The 18214-nt window shown below is 38.9% G+C and overlaps 2 protein-coding genes and 1 non-coding gene across 3 annotated transcripts; all 3 read right to left on the reverse strand.

Moving 5' to 3' along the window:
- Positions 1-303: 303 nt before the first annotated feature.
- LOC133301360 (protein spotted leaf 11-like) lies at positions 304-2404 on the reverse strand. The gene is made up of 2 exons (XM_061500986.1): positions 2204-2404; positions 304-1941 (listed from the first exon to the last, which is right to left on the reverse strand). Exon 2 carries the CDS (start codon positions 1869-1871, stop codon positions 495-497), a length of 1377 nt encoding a protein of 458 aa, XP_061356970.1. The 5' UTR covers positions 1872-1941; positions 2204-2404; the 3' UTR covers positions 304-494.
- Positions 2405-6101: 3697 nt separating this feature from the next.
- On the reverse strand, positions 6102-8131 carry LOC133301359 (uncharacterized). The gene is made up of 6 exons (XM_061500985.1): positions 8080-8131; positions 7864-7991; positions 7549-7699; positions 6806-7450; positions 6560-6692; positions 6102-6456 (listed from the first exon to the last, which is right to left on the reverse strand). Exons 1-6 carry the CDS (start codon positions 8129-8131, stop codon positions 6102-6104), a joined length of 1464 nt encoding a protein of 487 aa, XP_061356969.1.
- A 6257-nt stretch (positions 8132-14388) lies between these two features.
- On the reverse strand, positions 14389-14493 carry LOC133301361 (small nucleolar RNA R71). The gene has a single exon (XR_009750179.1). It is a non-coding gene; the product is annotated as a small nucleolar RNA R71 (small nucleolar RNA).
- Between the last annotated feature and the right edge of the window lie 3721 nt (positions 14494-18214).

Below are 18214 nucleotides of genomic sequence, written 5' to 3' on the forward strand. Positions count from 1 at the left end.
CCTATCCTCTACACAGAGGAATCATTATCTGAACAAAAACAATGAGGTAATAGTTTCTTACGGATGTAGACTCACTGAAGAAGCTGGTGAAAATTTAAAATGAATAACTTATATTTTACAAAATGATTTATGTTAGAGAGCCGATATGCAAGTGTCCTTGGAGCTCTATGAAACGGAGAGACTAATAAAAGGAATGCCCGTTTTGATTCATCATCAATAACGACAATAATGCATGACATTTGGCAGCTAAGTTACACAAATTCAAGCATTTTCCTACACATGATGACTATCTACTCGATCGTTAATACCTTTGTATGTGAACTTCTTGAAATATACAGCAAAGATATCAAGATTGTCTCTACATGGAAAGTTCTCTCCTCTTCCCAATACTCATGACAACATATATCTATGCTAGGGTGTAACATTGATACAACTTAAAGAAGTTGAAACCTCTATAGCAAAAGCGTTGAGATCAAAACATACCCTTAAAATGATTATACAAGATCTGGGTTCCAAGTGAGCTGCTCAACACTCATTCTTCGTAAGGATCTAGCCATATGCTCGTTTGATGCGCGAATATGAATTAGTCTATTCTGCATATTTCTGAATGAAGGAACATTAATTGCATCAGATACTCTATCATGGTATAATGGATCTTCATAAAAATTGACAAGAGCCTCAGCAGCATTATCCCTTAGTTCCTCAATCTCATCATGCAGCAAGTCAATGAGAATTGGAATTGCCCCTGCATTGGCAAGTGCTATTCTATCACCTCCATCATAGCTTAGCTGAGCAAATGCCCCAGAAACATTCTCCTTTACCTCTTCACTTCCACTCCCCAAAAGCTCAACAAGGATAGGGATTGCACCCGAATCACGGACCACAGATGTTGAGTGCTTATAACCTGACAGATCCCATATCACATCAGCCGCGGCTGCCTTTGCATCATCATCACCTTGTCTAAGAACTCTCACCAGGTGCCCGGCAATTTCAACAGCATTAGCCTCCGCAACAGCCAATATACAAAACACATCCTCAGCTATCTCCTTACCAGCATGATCAGGTCCTTGAAGGAGCTCAGCATAAAGGGGGATAGCCCCAGCTTGAGCAACTGGTCTAATGTAATCAACATGAGCAGATATCACACCAAGAGAGTTACCAGCTACAATTTTCGTGGCTTGATCTCCATCGCGAAACAGCTCCACAAGCACCGGTATCACTCCCAAATCAACAAGGGTACGCCTAGCCTGTCTTGTGACTCCAAGCAACCCAATAGATTGACAAGCTCTTTCCCTAGAAACCATGCTGCCACAACCAGCAGCCTCCACAAGAAAATGAAGAGCTCCTAGTCTAGTGAGTGCCTTCCTAACATCCCTCCTCAATGCCAACAAACTCAAAATCTCTAACAAATACCGCCTAACATCATTGGAGCAAGAATTCAACAAACTGATGATGATTTCTAACCCACCATTGGTAGCAACAACTGTCCTACTTGAATTACAAAAAGTGACAACAAGAAGCAAACATTTTATCAGGACTTTCTGCATCTTCCCATCAGAATGAGGCAACAACCTTATCAAAGAATGTGTAGCACCATGTCCACCTATTTCAATTGCCAACCCACCATCACCTCTGCAAGCAATACACTTCAAGCAATAAGCAGCAGCCTCTTGAAGTGAAGGAGCAGAATCATTTGAGATATCATGACCAAGAATCTCAGTGAGAAGGGGTATGGTCTGAGCTAATACACGCTCAGGGGCATGTTTAGAGAAACGGGCCAACATAACCATGGCTTTTATTTGCATAGACTTTGTCCCTGAGGCTATAACATTGTGATACTTCCTCAGTTCTTGTTCCCAATCAAGGTTCATAGTTTCACTTTCACTCCCTTCTTCTTCTTCTTTTAAATCTCTTGAATGTTTTATTTCAGAAAATTCAAGCCTAATTCAATGAGAGAAAAATATAATAAGAAATCATTGTCAAAATATACTACTAAGATAACAAAATCAAAACCAGCCCAAAAAACTACACACAAAAAAAAAAACTTTTGGACATGAATGCATAGAAAATGCTAGAAGTAAAACAAAAACCAAGATAGCAAGCAAGAAACAGACAATTTAGGCATGAAAAACCCGAAACTGCAAAGACCCTTTTGGAAAAAGTGCCTGAATTTGAAGAAAAGGAAGTGAATCTGATATGATACCTCTCAAAAATCAAAACTTTGCCAGCAATAGAATGGTGTAAAAAAAACCAAAGTCGCGCACCGCCTCAGGCAGCAGAAGCCGAAGAGGATCTGTGTCTCGGTTTCAGCCTCGGGTATCATATGTCATCACTCATCACTATCATCTTGCTTTTGTATTTTGCTCAACTCATCTTCCGTTGTTTTCATGTACAAACTCCTTTCCTTTTTTCTCAGCATAGCACAAATAAATGAAATAATTGAACAAAAAAAACTAGAATGTGTGTTATACATATAGTATATTTTTTGGGGATACATACATATATATAGTTGATTTAACTTAAACTTAGTTTAAAAAAAAATTATGATTAAAATGTTCAAGAAAAAAAGTTGTTTTAAATGAAAAAAATGAAGTTATAAAAAAAGAAAAGTCTGCTTAATTGGTTAAGATTGGGTCAATAAACATGGCTGCAATCCAAAGAGCCCAGCAAGCACAGCCCAGAAAGCACAGCCCAGAAAGCACAGCCCAGTTTTTCGGATTTTTTGTTTTTTTGGTTACTTTGCAAAAGTTTTCACCTTTTTGAGGGATTGGGGCTTTTTTTGTGCTAGTGTTGGATTTCTTTAAATGATTTTGTATGGCCAATATAACTGTGTTCTGTTACTTTTTGAGGGATTTTTTTAATATACTCCAGAGTATAAAAAAAATTTGTGCTCCTTTTTTTTTTTGATAAAAAATTACTCTTATACCTCTTTATTTTCTTATATTTCTCTCCTATCTCATTTTATTTTCTATTTTTGGAACGGACCATCCTGTCTCCGGACCACAGTAGAAGCGCTCCTTTTTTAAGCTGTGAAACTCAAGATCATTGAATTTATAAGTTTTTTTGCGTGAATAAAATTTAATTTATTATTTATTATTTATTTTGTTAACGGTACAGAGGAATGTGTGATGGATTCTCTTGAGAGTAAAGTTTCATACTTTCAGTTGTGGAGGAGAAAGTTGGAGTCTTGGAGTTTGGTTGAGTATGTTGCTCATTCACAAGGTTTGACTCTTATGAGTCCTTTTCATTTTGCTGGATGGTGAATTGCATTTAATAGTATTTCATGGAGAATTGCTTCATTGCCAATCATTATTTGAAAATTGTGGATATGGCTTTTCTAGTTTTCCTTTTTATTTTTATTTTATTAATGCATTTTAGATGTTACATTATATGTGGTTTGTTGTTTTGACTCTGCTATTTGGGATTGTTATCGCAATAAGTTGCATTAGAAATTCCAACTTTATTCATGAAGTGTTTGGTTTTTGCAAAAAAAATTATTTATTGCAATTTAATTAAATAATTACACATTTATTGCGGTTTGAGGAGTATTTACAGATGTATTGCACAATTGACGTCCCTTTTGGGCGTCACATGTGACGCCCCATTGAGGCGTCTCTCATGAAGGAGAAGACGCCCCAATGGAGCGTCACATTGTGCAATACTATAAATACCCTCACTTTCCTTTTCACTCCTCACTCATTCACCACTCTCTAACCTCTCTCTAATCACGGTTCTTAGCGAAGCTCTGCCGACTTAGGTAAGGTCGTAATACTTCCTCTGTATACGTTTAAATTACGGTGGTAGTTAGTAATGCATGTTAGGATTGATCGTATATAGACTGAGAACATTAGGATAGTCATTTAGAAATTTTGTGCAATGCTATGAATGTTGTAATGATACTTCCTTTTTTTGTTACGTAGTTCATATTATTAATATTTAATTATGCATTAGGGTTCAACGTATTAATTAGTGATTTAGTAAATAGTGATAGCGACTTCGTAAATTTTGTATGTATGATGTTATTAATGTGGGAGTTTATTCATAATTTTGTAGTCATTTAGGTGTGATGATTAGTACATATTTATGAAGTTATTAGTGACCTAGGGTTAAGTATTCTGTAAGTATTATATTACTTTTGTCCGATGTATTTTTATTATTTAATTACAAATAAATTACTGTACTACGTATTAACATTATTTCATTAATTTTGATTGTAGTAATGAAAATGACGCATATGCTTAAAAAAATTTATAATAAATTATGTCATTGCTTAATTAATTTGTAAATAAAATGGGGCATTACATGTGATTAATGTAAATGTTGTTTTATATTATATAGTTGAGGGTAATGGTTGAGTCATCATCTTCATCGGGTTCTGCATCGGATGTAGAGCCTACCGATCCCAGCATGTACATCATACAGGGGCCGTACAGATGGGAGGTCCTTCGTAAGAGGACGCAGAAAGCTCATATTTCACAGCGAGTGTGGAATACAGAGCATGTAAGGAAAATAAAGACTAGACGTGGGAAGCCATCTGGGGGGCCACCTATAGGCGCTATCTCAGAGGTTGTCGCAGACTACCTGGCACAGGCCGGATTCATATATGTTGCCCGGATGCGACATATTCATGTATGCAATTTACGTTGTTTTGTATTTATGTTATTATTCGTTAACACGCTCTGATTGTATATTTTATCACAGATCGATGCCCCTTTAATTAGTGCTCTAGTCGAGAGGTGGAGACCAGAGACACATACTTTCCACATGACCCAAGGTGAAATGACTATCACCTTGCAAGATGTGGCAGGCATATTGGGGTTGCCTACTGACGGGGATGTCATCATCGGATCCACCTCTGAGGATTTGCCCGCTGTTTGTGGGGCTGTATTTGGCGCGGTTCCACAGCCAAATGAGTTCCATCATTCAAGCGACGTGCGTATCTCATACTTAGATCGGTTATATACCAAGTGGACTGATCATAAAGGGGATCATGCTGCCGAGATCTATTTCACAAAGGCGCACATTGCCAGGATGCTTGGTTCTTGGTTGCTGGCGAACAAGTCTAGAGGCAGCAATTTCGGTTGTCGGCTAGTCCCGTTGCTTGGGGGAGGATTTGATGATATTGGCCGATACAGCTGGGGATCTGCGGTTCTGTCACACCTTTTCAGGAATTTGTGTGGATTGACAGATGCCGATCGATCTGACAGATGCCGATGGAGTTGTATCGCTCAGTAGGCCTTGTCACAGAGAGCCATGACAGTGGGGAGACGCTAGCCACAGATTCTCACAATCAGGGACACACCCCATTTGAAGTGCATGGCAGTAGTGCAGGAGCAGGTTATTCACATTATACAGGCCAGTCTTCAGATATTAGTGGGCACGGTCAAGCAGATGATTTCATGCGTGCAGCGATGGATGACTTCCACACTCCACCACCACAGGCACAGGCACAGGTACATCAGGGAGACCCAGTCTGGGACAGACGTATACTACCAGATATGGATGCACGATATAGGCCATGGCCACTGTGGTCGTAGTTTCATTGCCATTTTTAATATTCACTATTTTGTGGACTGTATCAGATTGTTATTATATTGTTATTTTGTATTAGTTATGACTTTAGTCGGATCATTGTTTTTTTGTGGACTGTACATTATTATATTATTTGGACTTTTCGCTATGCTTTATTATTTATGCTTGGTCGGTCGTCCATATTGCATTTGTGTTACAGTAACTAATCAGGACGGTTAATTAATAATACAATAATAAAAACATACATAAAAGGAAAGGAAAAAGTCCAACATAACGGACATTACAATTCAAGCAATAAGATAACCAACAGCAAAATAATAACCATCAGCAAAATAATGACATTACTAAGTATCTCAGTCGTTTCTCCCACGACTTGGACATCCCCGACGATTATGGCCACGTTCCTTGCAAAGTCCACACCTGATATGTCTTTGACTTGTCTCAACTTTGTCCATCTCGTTGCGGATGCGAGTTGACTTTGGATGACCTTTTGAACGCAACATAGTGGAATCACGAATAATCTTTGGACCACTAATTTCAGGTATTGCTTCCTCATTTCCGATTGGCTTTCACGGAAAAGAATAAGCCTCGACCAAGTTTGTTGTCAAGAAGACATCGTCAACGTACGTGAATGCACTCTGCCTAACACTTAATGCAGCAGCAACGGTGTGACTACACGGATACTTAAAGGCCTTAAACTTTCCACACTGACAGAATCTCTGTGGGAGGTTGACAGAATATGAACGCTCCCAACCTGCGTCAACCTCGAAGACAGTATGTTCAACATTGTATGCACGAACGTGGTGGCCAGTTGCATCTACTTGGTTCTTCTTGACCAATTCAACAACATTTTTGGAGTGACGATAATCTGATTGAAGTTGTGCAACGGCATTTGTTCCTCTCTCAACAAAATATGCAACCAATCTACTATATGTATGCTTTAACCAATGCAGTTATAGGCATATTTCTGGCCCCCTTCAAAACCCTATTGACAGATTCAACCAAGTTTGTTGTCATATGATCGTACCTCCGTCCTTCAATATTGTAGGCTCGCGACCACTTTTCCTTAGGAATGGCATCAATCCACTCTGCAATTTGAGGACTACTTTCACGGAAGCTCGCAAGATTCCTTTCAAAATCAACGATGGCCGGAGTATAACCTGTACATAATGGACATCCACGAATTAAACATAAATTGATAAAGATAATTGAATGACATAAATATGCATCGTGTCAATGAGTATACCTAAATTCTATAACATCCGCTTTAAACCTTCATTCCGAAACTTTTGATTGAAGTTGCTTGCAATATGACGAATACAAAAGACGTGATATGTATTTGATGGCTGCCAATTAGGGTTATTCTCCACAGCAGATATTATGCTATGATGCCGATCGGAGATCAAACATATGTTTGACATGTCAGTAACATGAGCACGAATATTAACAAGAAAATAGTTCCATGCATCCAAGGTCTCGCCTTCAACGATGGCAAAAGCAATCGGTAAACATTCATCATTACCATCTTGGGCTGTGGCCACCAACAATTTGCCTTTGTACTTCCCATATAAATGTGTTCCATCAATTTGAATGATGGGTTTGGCAAATTTGAACGCCTCATAACACTGTCTAAACGTCCAAAATATGTGATGAAACACCTTCTTTCCAGTAACTAAGCTCTGCTCTGCATAAAGATAATTTGTTTGGATATTATAAAACGAACCTGGAGAAAAGCGCAGCATGTATTCGCACCACCTTGGCAAAAAAGCGTACAATTCCTCCCAATCACCGTACATAATTGCGATCGCTTTCTGCTTCGCATACCACGCCTTTCTGTAGGAAACTTTCAAGCCATATTTAGCGGTTATCCTTTCTTGCACCAAAGAGATTGACACAGATGGTTCTTCCTTTATCATTCCTACATTGAAGAGGACCCAGACTCGATAATAGCTCACAAATTTAATTACACAGCAGTACGTAAACGTTGACATGTCATTACGGTAAATAAATACATACCAATGATGAGATCTGCAATAACGTCTACATCGAGTTGTCTATGTCCCTGCGAAATGTGCTCATTCAAACAATTGTGTTTTCCACCCCATCTCGTAATCTTCCAATTTTCACCAAACACTGGTTTCATGGCCCCAACGCGCCACAGGCAACCCTTATCATACGCACAATATTTCATGGATAACTTTGCAGGCGTGCTCTCAATTATAATTGCTTCTTGATGCTCCCTAATGAGGAGGTGCTTAAGTGCCATTTGGACATCTTTTTTTGTTGCAAATTCTTGATTGACAAATAAATTGTCACCCAGTTGCCACGGACCTTGTATTGAACCCGATTCTGAGACCTACCGCCAGTGCAAGATTCTTGTTCGCTTTGATAACTCCAATCAATGTAGGAATAATGCAGAATTCCTTGCCAAAAAGGAATAACAGCTTCGTCAACTGCAACTGCGGATTGTAACTTATTAATACAAACTTCCTAATTCAGGTATTAAATCAGGTATGTACTCAACTATATACACATTATTTCAATTACCTTCATGATGAATCTCTAATGGGGAAGAAGCAACGTCATGCAACTGCGTCATTTGCGCGACCACTGGTTGATGGAATATTGGGATTTGAGACGCACCCATTTCGGCACCTTCATCTCCTTCGGAAGCACTAGCATCCTCCGCCAGAAGACGTTCTTCCATTGCGATATTTTCATCATCATCGTCTTCATCGTCGTCGTGCATTTCCCAAGTCGGATCATTTTCATCTCCCTCAGAATAGTTACCAACTGGAGACGCATGAACGGCAGACAAAAATGGAAGACAGGCAGAATTTAAATCAACTGACCTCACCGGTAAGGGAACATTCTCGGTTGCGGCAATGTCGACATACAACTCCAGAAAATCTGTCCTTGACTGGTTGAAAAATTCTTCCATTGTCATCTCCATGTCTTCATCGTCAACCACTTGCAAACCAATGTATTTATCACATTGCCATAATCGTGTCGTGATCTGAGTGATACATTGGTTGCTTTGAAGACTTAGCTTCTGTCGAATTTTCTGATGCAGTTCGCCAATGGTTGCATTGCGTTCGATACGTGTCGGCCTTTTTTCACCTTCAAAGATGACACCTCGTCAACCTTCTACCTTCCTACCATTGTAATATAACACAACACGAACAGAATCAGGACGTAAGCTCATTCTTAAATAGTAGAAATAAGATTCAAATACAAAGGGAATAAATATGAAGAGTAAGAGAAGAAGAGGTGTGAAGAGAGAGAAGAGGTGTGAAGAGTGAATGGAGGGGTGGGGGGATTAAATAAACTGCACAATGTGACGCCACATTTGGGCGTCACATGTGACGCCCCAATTGGGCGTCTTACCCTAGGGGAGAGACGCCCCATTGGGGCGTCACATGTGACGCCCAAATGTGGCGTCACATTGTGCATTAGATCTGTAAAAATTCTAAAAACTGTCATATATGTGTAATTATTTTATTAAATTGCAATAACTAAATTTTTTTGCCGTTTTGTTTTTGTAGAGCCGTTGATGTATACATTGGAGGGTAAAATATGCCAATTTAGGGGTACTTTTAGTAACAATGGTATGGACCAAGGCTTAGTTAGAGTTTCTCAGGTGCAAGGCAAATTTTATGCAATGGGAGAGTGTGTTTGACTATAATGGCTTTATATTTCTGTAGAGTAATTACTTGTAAAAATGAATAAAATATAAAAAAAATAACAAATCATTCCCAGTTAAACCCGACTAGCGAGTGTGGGGTGGAGGAAATCTTTGTACGCAGCCTTACCCTTGTATAATTGCAAAGAGACTGTTTCTGGATTCGAACTCATAATCTTTTAGTTATGAAAGAACAGTTTTACCACTACTCTGATTCGTCCCCTTTAATGAATAGCATATATATGCCTCTTAAATAAGAAAAAAAGGTATTTAGAGAGAATATGTGACTCTAGAGACGTGGGAGAGAGAATGAGGAGTGGAGCAACAGAGTTGTACCACCTGTTGCAAGGCGTGTTGCCGCCACTGTCAATGTACAATAGGCAACAATGCAGGGAAATGGAAAATTCCCTGTGATGAGACTCTATGGCTCATCATGTGATACCATCTAGAAGGTTCTAGATATGAGCTATTAACATGGGCTCGGGCTTAAAGGGGCCGACCAATTTGTTGTATAATCACGCATAAGTTTTGGTACTTAACTAACAATTTGGTTGTATAATCTCGCATGAGTTATTTACAAATAATGGTAGCTCAGTTAGCTCATAGGAGCTGAGCAGGTATGGGTGAGAACATGTTAGATCATCTTTGTGAGAGGTTTAAAACCTTAATCCTAGATCCGCTTCGAATAGAATTGTCTCCCGTAAAGAATAGCTATGATTTATCTAAAAAAAAGTTAGATACAAATGATATTAGAATCCACAGTAAAATGATGTTTCATTCTACAACACTTACCAAAAATGGAGCTAAAGACAGGTGAAGATAGAGAAAGCAAATGGTATTAAATTATTAATAGGGTTACAACTACTGCACTTCAATCTTTAGTAAATTGAAAAGATGGCTGATTGTTTCGTAGCTGAAATCTTGGGAATGTGAGAGTTGTTGTGAAGATAGTGATTGTTGCTTTACTGAGACCTTTATGGTTAGTTAACTAAATTTACTTTTTTCTTGAAACAAATCGGGATGTATAATAGACTATATCCTAGTTGAGCAGGATTCAGGAAAGAACTTTCTGAAGGTTTTAAAAGAGTATATTAATCATGCAAAACAGCACCCTCAATATTGCTATTGAGGGTGGTAACTAGTAAACATGGTGTCCTTGTGCAAGACGTGAAAACAAAACATGCTTAACTCTGGATTAGGTCAAAGGCAAGGGACTTCAATCACATTGGATCCAACTCTTTATTCTAAGCTTACACATTGAGACCAGACGATACTCATACCTCAAACACTTACCCAATATCCATTACTATACCCAAGTTGGTGTTCACTCGGAACAAGCAGCAACAATTGTTTATTCAGGAGCAAGGACCCGTTATTCAGGAGTTGAAACATATGATTTATTAGCAACTTGCCAAACAAAGGATGGTGGTTTCTATGGTGAGAAAAGATGGTGCCCATATGAATAAATTCACAATTTTCAAGTTTATTTTAATTATTTATAGTTGAGTTTGTGGATTATGTTTGTCTAATGACATTTAAACTTTTATCTTGATGTATTTTTTATTATTCTTTTAATATTTTTAATTACTGACTTGTATTTTACTTAATATACAATTTGTGGAAAATGATAAATAAACAAACCATAATATGATTGTAGCAAAATATTAAAAATAAAATAAAATGAGAATGGTCATGTGTTGGAAATAATCGGGCAGGGAAGGGACCATGAATGTGTGCTCTGCCATGTCTTTTATCCTGTTCACAATCCCCTTGTGGCTTATCTCTTCCCTATGATTTCATTATCCTTTGTCTTGCATATGCTCCTCAAAACCTTCTAATTTTATGTATATTTGCTTCATTTATAAATAGTTATTATGGTTGGAGGTTTTTTTTTTTCCTTAATCAAAGGTGGCTATACATGGCTCAAAGTGTACATGACTTAAGGTGTACACATAGCTAAAAGTGTATACATGGCATAAGGCAACTTTGGTTAAAAGTCATATACCTAATTTATTCCCTAATCATTTAAGCTTGAAAAAATTATCCCAAAGTTCATCTATAAATAGACAAGGAAGAGAAGTCTTAAAGTATAAAAAAAAGCATTTGAAAGAGTTCCTTCTACAAAGAGTTTGTTAATTAAATGTTCATGTTTTCTAAGTTGTTCTTTGTTTTTCTAAACGTTTGAAACTGAATGAAAGTCCATGCTTTAGTGTTTTCTTACACGTCTCTAGTCCCGAACATCTTGAAGATTAAATGTTCTAAGTTGTTTTTAGTATTTTCTTTTAACTTTTTAATTTCAAGGGATAATAACTTTTCATGTTATAAGATAAGTTATCTCCCTTCCAGCAGACACAATAAGTGTGGGACCATCAAAAGAGAGGACAAAAATAAAAAGCGCAGCTATTAATGACTCAGCAGGAAAAATACTTCTTCTCCAGTAACAAGAGAAGTGTTTCTCCCTAATTTCAATGATTATTCATATTTGTTATAATTTGAATTTGAATTTCCCTAATCTTAAGTGACTTTCCAAATTGGTATTAATTTGTATTTTAAATTACTTTTGATTCATGTTGAATTGAATTCTTCAAGGTCCTTTCAATTTCTAAATCTGGAATCACAAAATCTTGAATTGAATTTCAAATTATAAATTTTGATACAATTCATAATAGGAAAAATTGTGTATTATTTTAAAGGATGTAAAGTTGTGTCATTTTAAGTGAGAGAAAGATATAGATAAAGGAGGAGACAGAGTGGACAAAAAAATATAAAGGTATGGGTCCCACCTCTTTGTGAGAGTGAAATGGCATAAGTTGTGTCATTTAAAAGGACAAACACTTTTTCGTTAATAATATTATACTAAATTGCACGATTCTGTAATTCATGTTTCAGTACAGGTCAATTTCAATACATGTCTCCTATATATAATTCAACATTCCTATTGAATGGTATTGCATACTGATGGTCCTCAAAAGTTGAGGTCCATTAAGTATATATCACTCCACAAAACCGCTGTTTTGGTCACAAATCACTCTCTTTAACCTTCTTTTTCTATGAAGAGCAATTGCCTTGAAAAGTGGACCAGAGCAATTCTTGAAATGGGAATTAGAGTAGGCCTGGAGAAAATTGACATTATCTTTTTCACATATGATTATTGGGTTGATTTGTTTTGATCAGGAAACCTGAGACCTAATAGAAGGGCCCACATATTAAGGAAAAGAAGGAGGAATATTGCGCAGGAGGGAGCATAAAAGCCTGCTACAGTACAAAAGCAGTAAAAGGCAGCAATCAGGAGCCTCCACGTCAGCCACAGCAGAGAAGGTGGAGGTGTCTCCCTGATTCTAAAATTCTCACCCGAGAAAAAGCACCAAAAGCAAGGGGGACCACTGCCATGCAGAGCTGAGCTGGCAGAGAGCAGACCGGCTATTGGAGAGGATTTGAAGAAGGCACAGCCCTTGATGAAAGGGACGATGAGGATCTGACAGAAGAACTTTATAAAAGGAAGAATCAACCTTAATGAGAAAGTAGATCGGGACACCATTCGAGGGCTTGCCATTTATTTTTCCTGATATTTTCCTTTTGTAATGCTCACTAGGAGCTAACTTCCTCTAAGTAGGTGAGGGTTCCATAGAAGTAATCCATTTTGTCTTAGGATAACTTTGTAAGGAACACATATTTTATGAATGAATTTTGAGCTGTTCTTTGGTTTAATATATTGATTCTGTGAAACCCTTTGGGCTGGCAACCTCATCCCGGGACCACTCGGTCGATGAAACACTGACAAGGGCGTGCGGAGCAGTCTCAAGATCTTGGGGTAGTTCAGCCTGAAGAAAGGAGGGAGGAACACCTGGAATGAAGAGCACTACCATGTGAATCCATGCTCTTTTGAGAAGGCAACATGGTTTCCTTGAATTTAACTCTAAGTTCTACGGAGTAGTGTGGAGAGTAAGGCCTTGCTCTTTTACTTACTTGTGGCAAAACGAGGAAAGGAGCAGAATCCATTTTTAAAATATGCTACCAAGCAAGGTTAACCAAAGGGATGAAAATATGGAACCCGAAACACCTTCATAACTCTTTCTAAACTCAATCTCACATTAAACTTTTGTTATAATTTTCTTCACGACAACCAAATTGTGCTTATCTGTTGCTGCTTTTATAATCACTTCACTAATTTCTCTTGAGTTACTTCAATTTGATGCCTTGATATTCGATGGCTATGCTAAGTTATTCACTGCTCTCATCTAGTTCAAAACGGTTAACACTATTTAACTAGTTGGCTAGAGATTGCTCCTTGTGAAGCTTGGTTGAGAATAACTACTTTCCTTTCATTTTTCTAGAATTAAGTTTCCCTGAACGATTATTTCTTCACAACTGCTCCCTGAGGACGATAAATCTGGGGCTAACAACACCTTGTATTGCTTGACACGTACGCTTGCGTATAGTTGAAGAGGGTTGCTCTCCGTCATATTAGATTGCTCCTGTTTGCAATCTCGATTATCACTCTGTATTATTGCTCCTTAAAAATATCCCTGAGCAGCTCTCGGTTCGACCAAGCAATTGGCGCCGTTGCCGGGGATCATTTGGCAAGAAAGGGCGTTTTTTTTTTAAGGAAACATCGTTGTTTGTGTTTTTAAAGTCTTTTTTGTTTTTATTCTGTTTGACTTCTTCCTATTGTATGAGCACAAAACCTACAGATCTTGGACTGGAAATAGTACATTTTGATCCAGAACCCGAGAGAACCTTTAGAAATAGAAGAAGAGTTCAAAGGTTAAGAAATAATACAATGGAGGAAGTTCTAAATAATAGTGAAAATGGTAACAATGAAAATAATAATCATGAGAATGAAGAAGGACAGAATGGAGGAAGAGGGCCATCGTTGAATGATATGGCTGCTCCCTTCAGAAATGGTCCAGAACGAGGCTAAGTTCCTCCTCCTCTGGATGTCCCTAACTTTGAAATCAAACCTGCAATGTCCCAAATGATTATGAATGCTGGTCAATTCCATGGATTGCCTATGGAAGAACCCCACAGTCATTTGGACAACTTTACTGAGATAGTTGATAATTTCAAAGTTCATGGTATCTCAGAGGAAAATATGCGAATGAGGTTGTTTCCATTTTCCCAAGCAGGAAAAGCCAAAAAATGGAGGAGAACATTGCCCCCAAATTCCATCACTAAGTGAGGGCTGATATAGCATCTTTCCAAATGTATGATGGAGAAAGTCTTTATGAAGCGTGGGAGCGCTTTAAGGAATTAATACGAATTTGCCCAAATCATAGAGTTTCTGATTGGGGCATTATTCACACGTTTTATCATGGCTTAACCCCACCATTGAAAGCCACTGTTGATGCGGCTGCAGGGGGAGATCTTTTGGATTTTACTTATCCGGAAACATACCGGTTGTTGGAAAAACTTTTAAAAAAGCATATTCAATGGCCTTCCACACGGAACAGTGCTTCCAAGAAAGCATGAGTACTTGAGCTAAGCTCAACTGATGCTCTTTCAGCACAGATGGCTTCACTCCAGAATACTATAAAAAATTGGAAGCCCATGGAACAGAAAAAACCAACCGAGCAACTTCTCTTGACTCAATCAAGTCAAAGTTGCTCCATTTGTGGAGGTCCTCATGAATATGAAGACTTTAACAATTTGGCTGCTGTGTGTTATGCAGGTGGTTACGATAATAACAATAGGAGCAATGATAATTATCAAGGGAACAACAACCGAGGATGGAAGAGTCAGAATAATGTTGGAGGTAGTGGAGGAAACTACCAGAACCGACCCCTATATCCCAGGCAGAACCAACAAAACTGGGATAAGGGTGAAGGGAAGTCCCAATCCTTTGAGACTTTTGTCAAGGAATACATGAATCAAAACAGTGCAGCCATGAGGAGCCTGGAGACCCAAATTGGTCAGTTGGCTGGAGCACTCAAACAGAGACAACCAGGGACACTCCCTAGTGACACAGAAAAACCGTCCCAGGAAAACCAGAAGCGTTGTAATGCTATAAGCTTACGAGATGGAAAAACTCTGCCACCTCCATATTTAGTGGCACGATCTCGTAAACACGAACTAGCAAGACAACTTATGGAAGAAGGAGTTGAGGAAGCTACTGACCCTCAACCCCTTGAAGCTCAGACAGAATCAAGGGAGAAGGTCCAGAACGATGATCTCACTGAAGTCACACCAGTTGCCACAACATCTGGAGCAGATGTTGGAGCAATGAAAGACAATGAACCAGTTTCAGTCCCAACTTATGTTCCACCATGCAAAAGGAGGAGTGAACCAATTGAGCCTCCTTTTCCACAGAGGTTAAAAAAACAACATGAAGATAGGCAGTTTAGCAAGTTTTTAGACTTGTTGAAACAACTTCACATAAATGTCCCTCTGGTGGAGGCTCTGGAACAAATGCCTTCGTATGCAAAATTTATGAAGGACGTTTTGTCAAAAAAAAGAAGGATTGAGGAATTTGAGACTGTAGCCCTCACTGAAGAATCATGCAAATACCTGACTAAGATTCCTCCCAAACTGAAGGACCCTGGAATATTCACCATCCCGTGTACAGTTGGGAAGAACTACCTTGGTCGAGCACTTTGTGATTTGGGCTCGAGTGTAAATTTAATGCCATCTTTTATCTTCAAACAGCTTGACATTGGAGCAGCAAGACCAACCACAGTCACTCTTCAGCTTGCAGACCGATCCATAGCCAAGCCAGAAGGAAAAATCGAGAATGTCTTTGTCCAAGTAGACAAGTTCATTCTACCAGCTGACTTCATCATCTTGGATTTTGAAGCAGACCAAGAAGTTCCAATAATTCTGGGCAGACCATTCTTGGCCACTGGTGATGCTGTCACAAACGGCAGGAAATGCGAACTATCCATGAGTGTAAATGGAGATGAGGTGAAGTTCAATGTCATGAAAGCAATGAAGTTTGATGTAGATAGCACAGAGGAATGCTCTAGCATTTCAACTCTTGACTCGATCATAAGAGAAGAACAGCAGGAGCAGTTGCAGTCAGAAATAGGCATGAAGGACTTTGACGAATTGGAGGAATACCTTGCGTCCATTAATTGCATTTATACTGGGGACAATAAAGAAAGGATCTTTGAATCCTTGAACCGATCGGAGCAAGAGCAAAGACCAAATTTGCCCTCAGTAGAGCAACCGCCTACCTTGGAGTTAAAGCCTTTACCTGAACATCTAAAGTATATTTATTTGGGTAAAAAAAACACTCTCCCTGTGATTATTTCTTCTTTACTAACCCATGAACAGGAACTTCAGCTCACACAGAAGCTTAAGGACTACAGAGGAGCAATCAGGTGGACCATGGCTGATATAAAGGGAATTAGCCCAACAATCTGCATGCATAAAATTTTGCTCCAAGATCCTGACAGCTCATCTGTGGAGCATCAAAGGAGGCTGAACCCCAATATGAAAGAGGTGGTAAGAAAGGAAATCATCAAATGGCTTGATGCAGGTATAATCTATCCTATCTCTGACAGCAAATGGGTTGCCCCTGTGCAATGTGTTCCAAAAAAGGGTGGCATCACTGTAGTTGAAAATGAAAAACATGAATTAATAGCCACCAAAAAGATAACTGGGTGGAGGATTTGTCAAGACTATAGAAAGTTGAATGCTGCGACCCGTAAGGATCATTTCCCCTCCCTTTTATTGACCAAATGCTGGATCATCTGGCTGGAAAAGAATTCTTTTGTTTCTTGGATGGGTATTCTGGATACAACCAAATCTCGGTTGCTCCTGAAGACCAACACAAAACCACTTTTACATGTCCATTTGGGACTTTTGCATTCAGAAGAATGCCATTTGGGCTGTGTAATGCCCCTGCAACTTTTCAAAGATGCATGTTTGCTTTATTCACTGATTTAGTAGGAGAAGTAGTAGAGATTTTCATGGATGATTTTTCTGTTATTGGCTGTTCTTTTCCTACTTGTCTTAATAACCTTGAACAGGTATTGGAAAGATGTGTCAAAAGCAATTTAGTGCTGAACTGGGAAAAATGCCATTTCATGGTAAGAGAAGGCATTGTGCTAGGACACAAAATCTCAAGCAAAGGTCTCGAGGTGGATAAAGCCAAGGTGGAGGCAATTGAGAAGCTACCTCCCCCGACCACAGTGAAAGGGATAAGAAGCTTCTTGGGACATGCCAGTTTTTACAGGCGTTTCATTAAGGACTTCTCCAAGATTGCAAAGCCACTCTGTGAACTCCTAGAGCAAGATAGGAAGTTCAATTTTGATGAAAAATGCATGACAACCTTCTCTGAACTCAACTCAAGGCTGGTGTCCGCACCTATCATCCAAAGCCCAAACTGGAGTCTTCCTTTCGAATTGATGTGTGATGCCAGCGATATCGGCTTGGGAGCAGTACTTGGGCAACGAAAAGACAAAATCTTCAGAACTGTGTACTACGCCAGTAGAACTCTTACTCCGGCGCAGGTCAACTACACAGTGACGGAGAAGGAGATGTTGTCAGTTGTGTTTGCATGCGACAAGTTTCGGTCATATCTGATATGCTCCAAAGTTACAGTATTCACTGATCATTCAGCAATCAAGCAACTCTTTGCCAAAAAGGATGCCAAGCCAAGATTGATTAGATGGATACTATTGCTCCAAGAATTTGACCTTGAAATCAAGGACCGGAGATGAGGTGATAACAAGGTAGCTAACCACTTATCTCGATTAGAGAGGATGGCCTCACAAGAAGGAGATCAGATCAAAGAGACGTTCCCTGATGAGCAGCTGCTAATGATCTCTGAAAAACATGCTCCTTGGTTTGCAGATATTGCAAACTACCTAGCTGCTGGAATAGAGCCATACCACTTAAGCTACCAAGGGAGAAAGAGATTCCATGCTACAATCAGGTCTGTACTGGCCTTCCCTGTTTAGAGATGCTAATGTCTTTGTTAAAAAATGTGACAGGTGCCAGAGAACAGGAAATATTACAAGAAAGCATGAAATGCCCCTTGTTCCAATAATGGAGATTGAA

This window comes from Gastrolobium bilobum, unplaced genomic scaffold (genome assembly GCF_033153095.1).
Source record: "Gastrolobium bilobum isolate Gb01-03AN ecotype WA unplaced genomic scaffold, APGP_CSIRO_Gbil_v1 utg303534, whole genome shotgun sequence".
NCBI lineage: Eukaryota > Viridiplantae > Streptophyta > Magnoliopsida > Fabales > Fabaceae > Gastrolobium > Gastrolobium bilobum.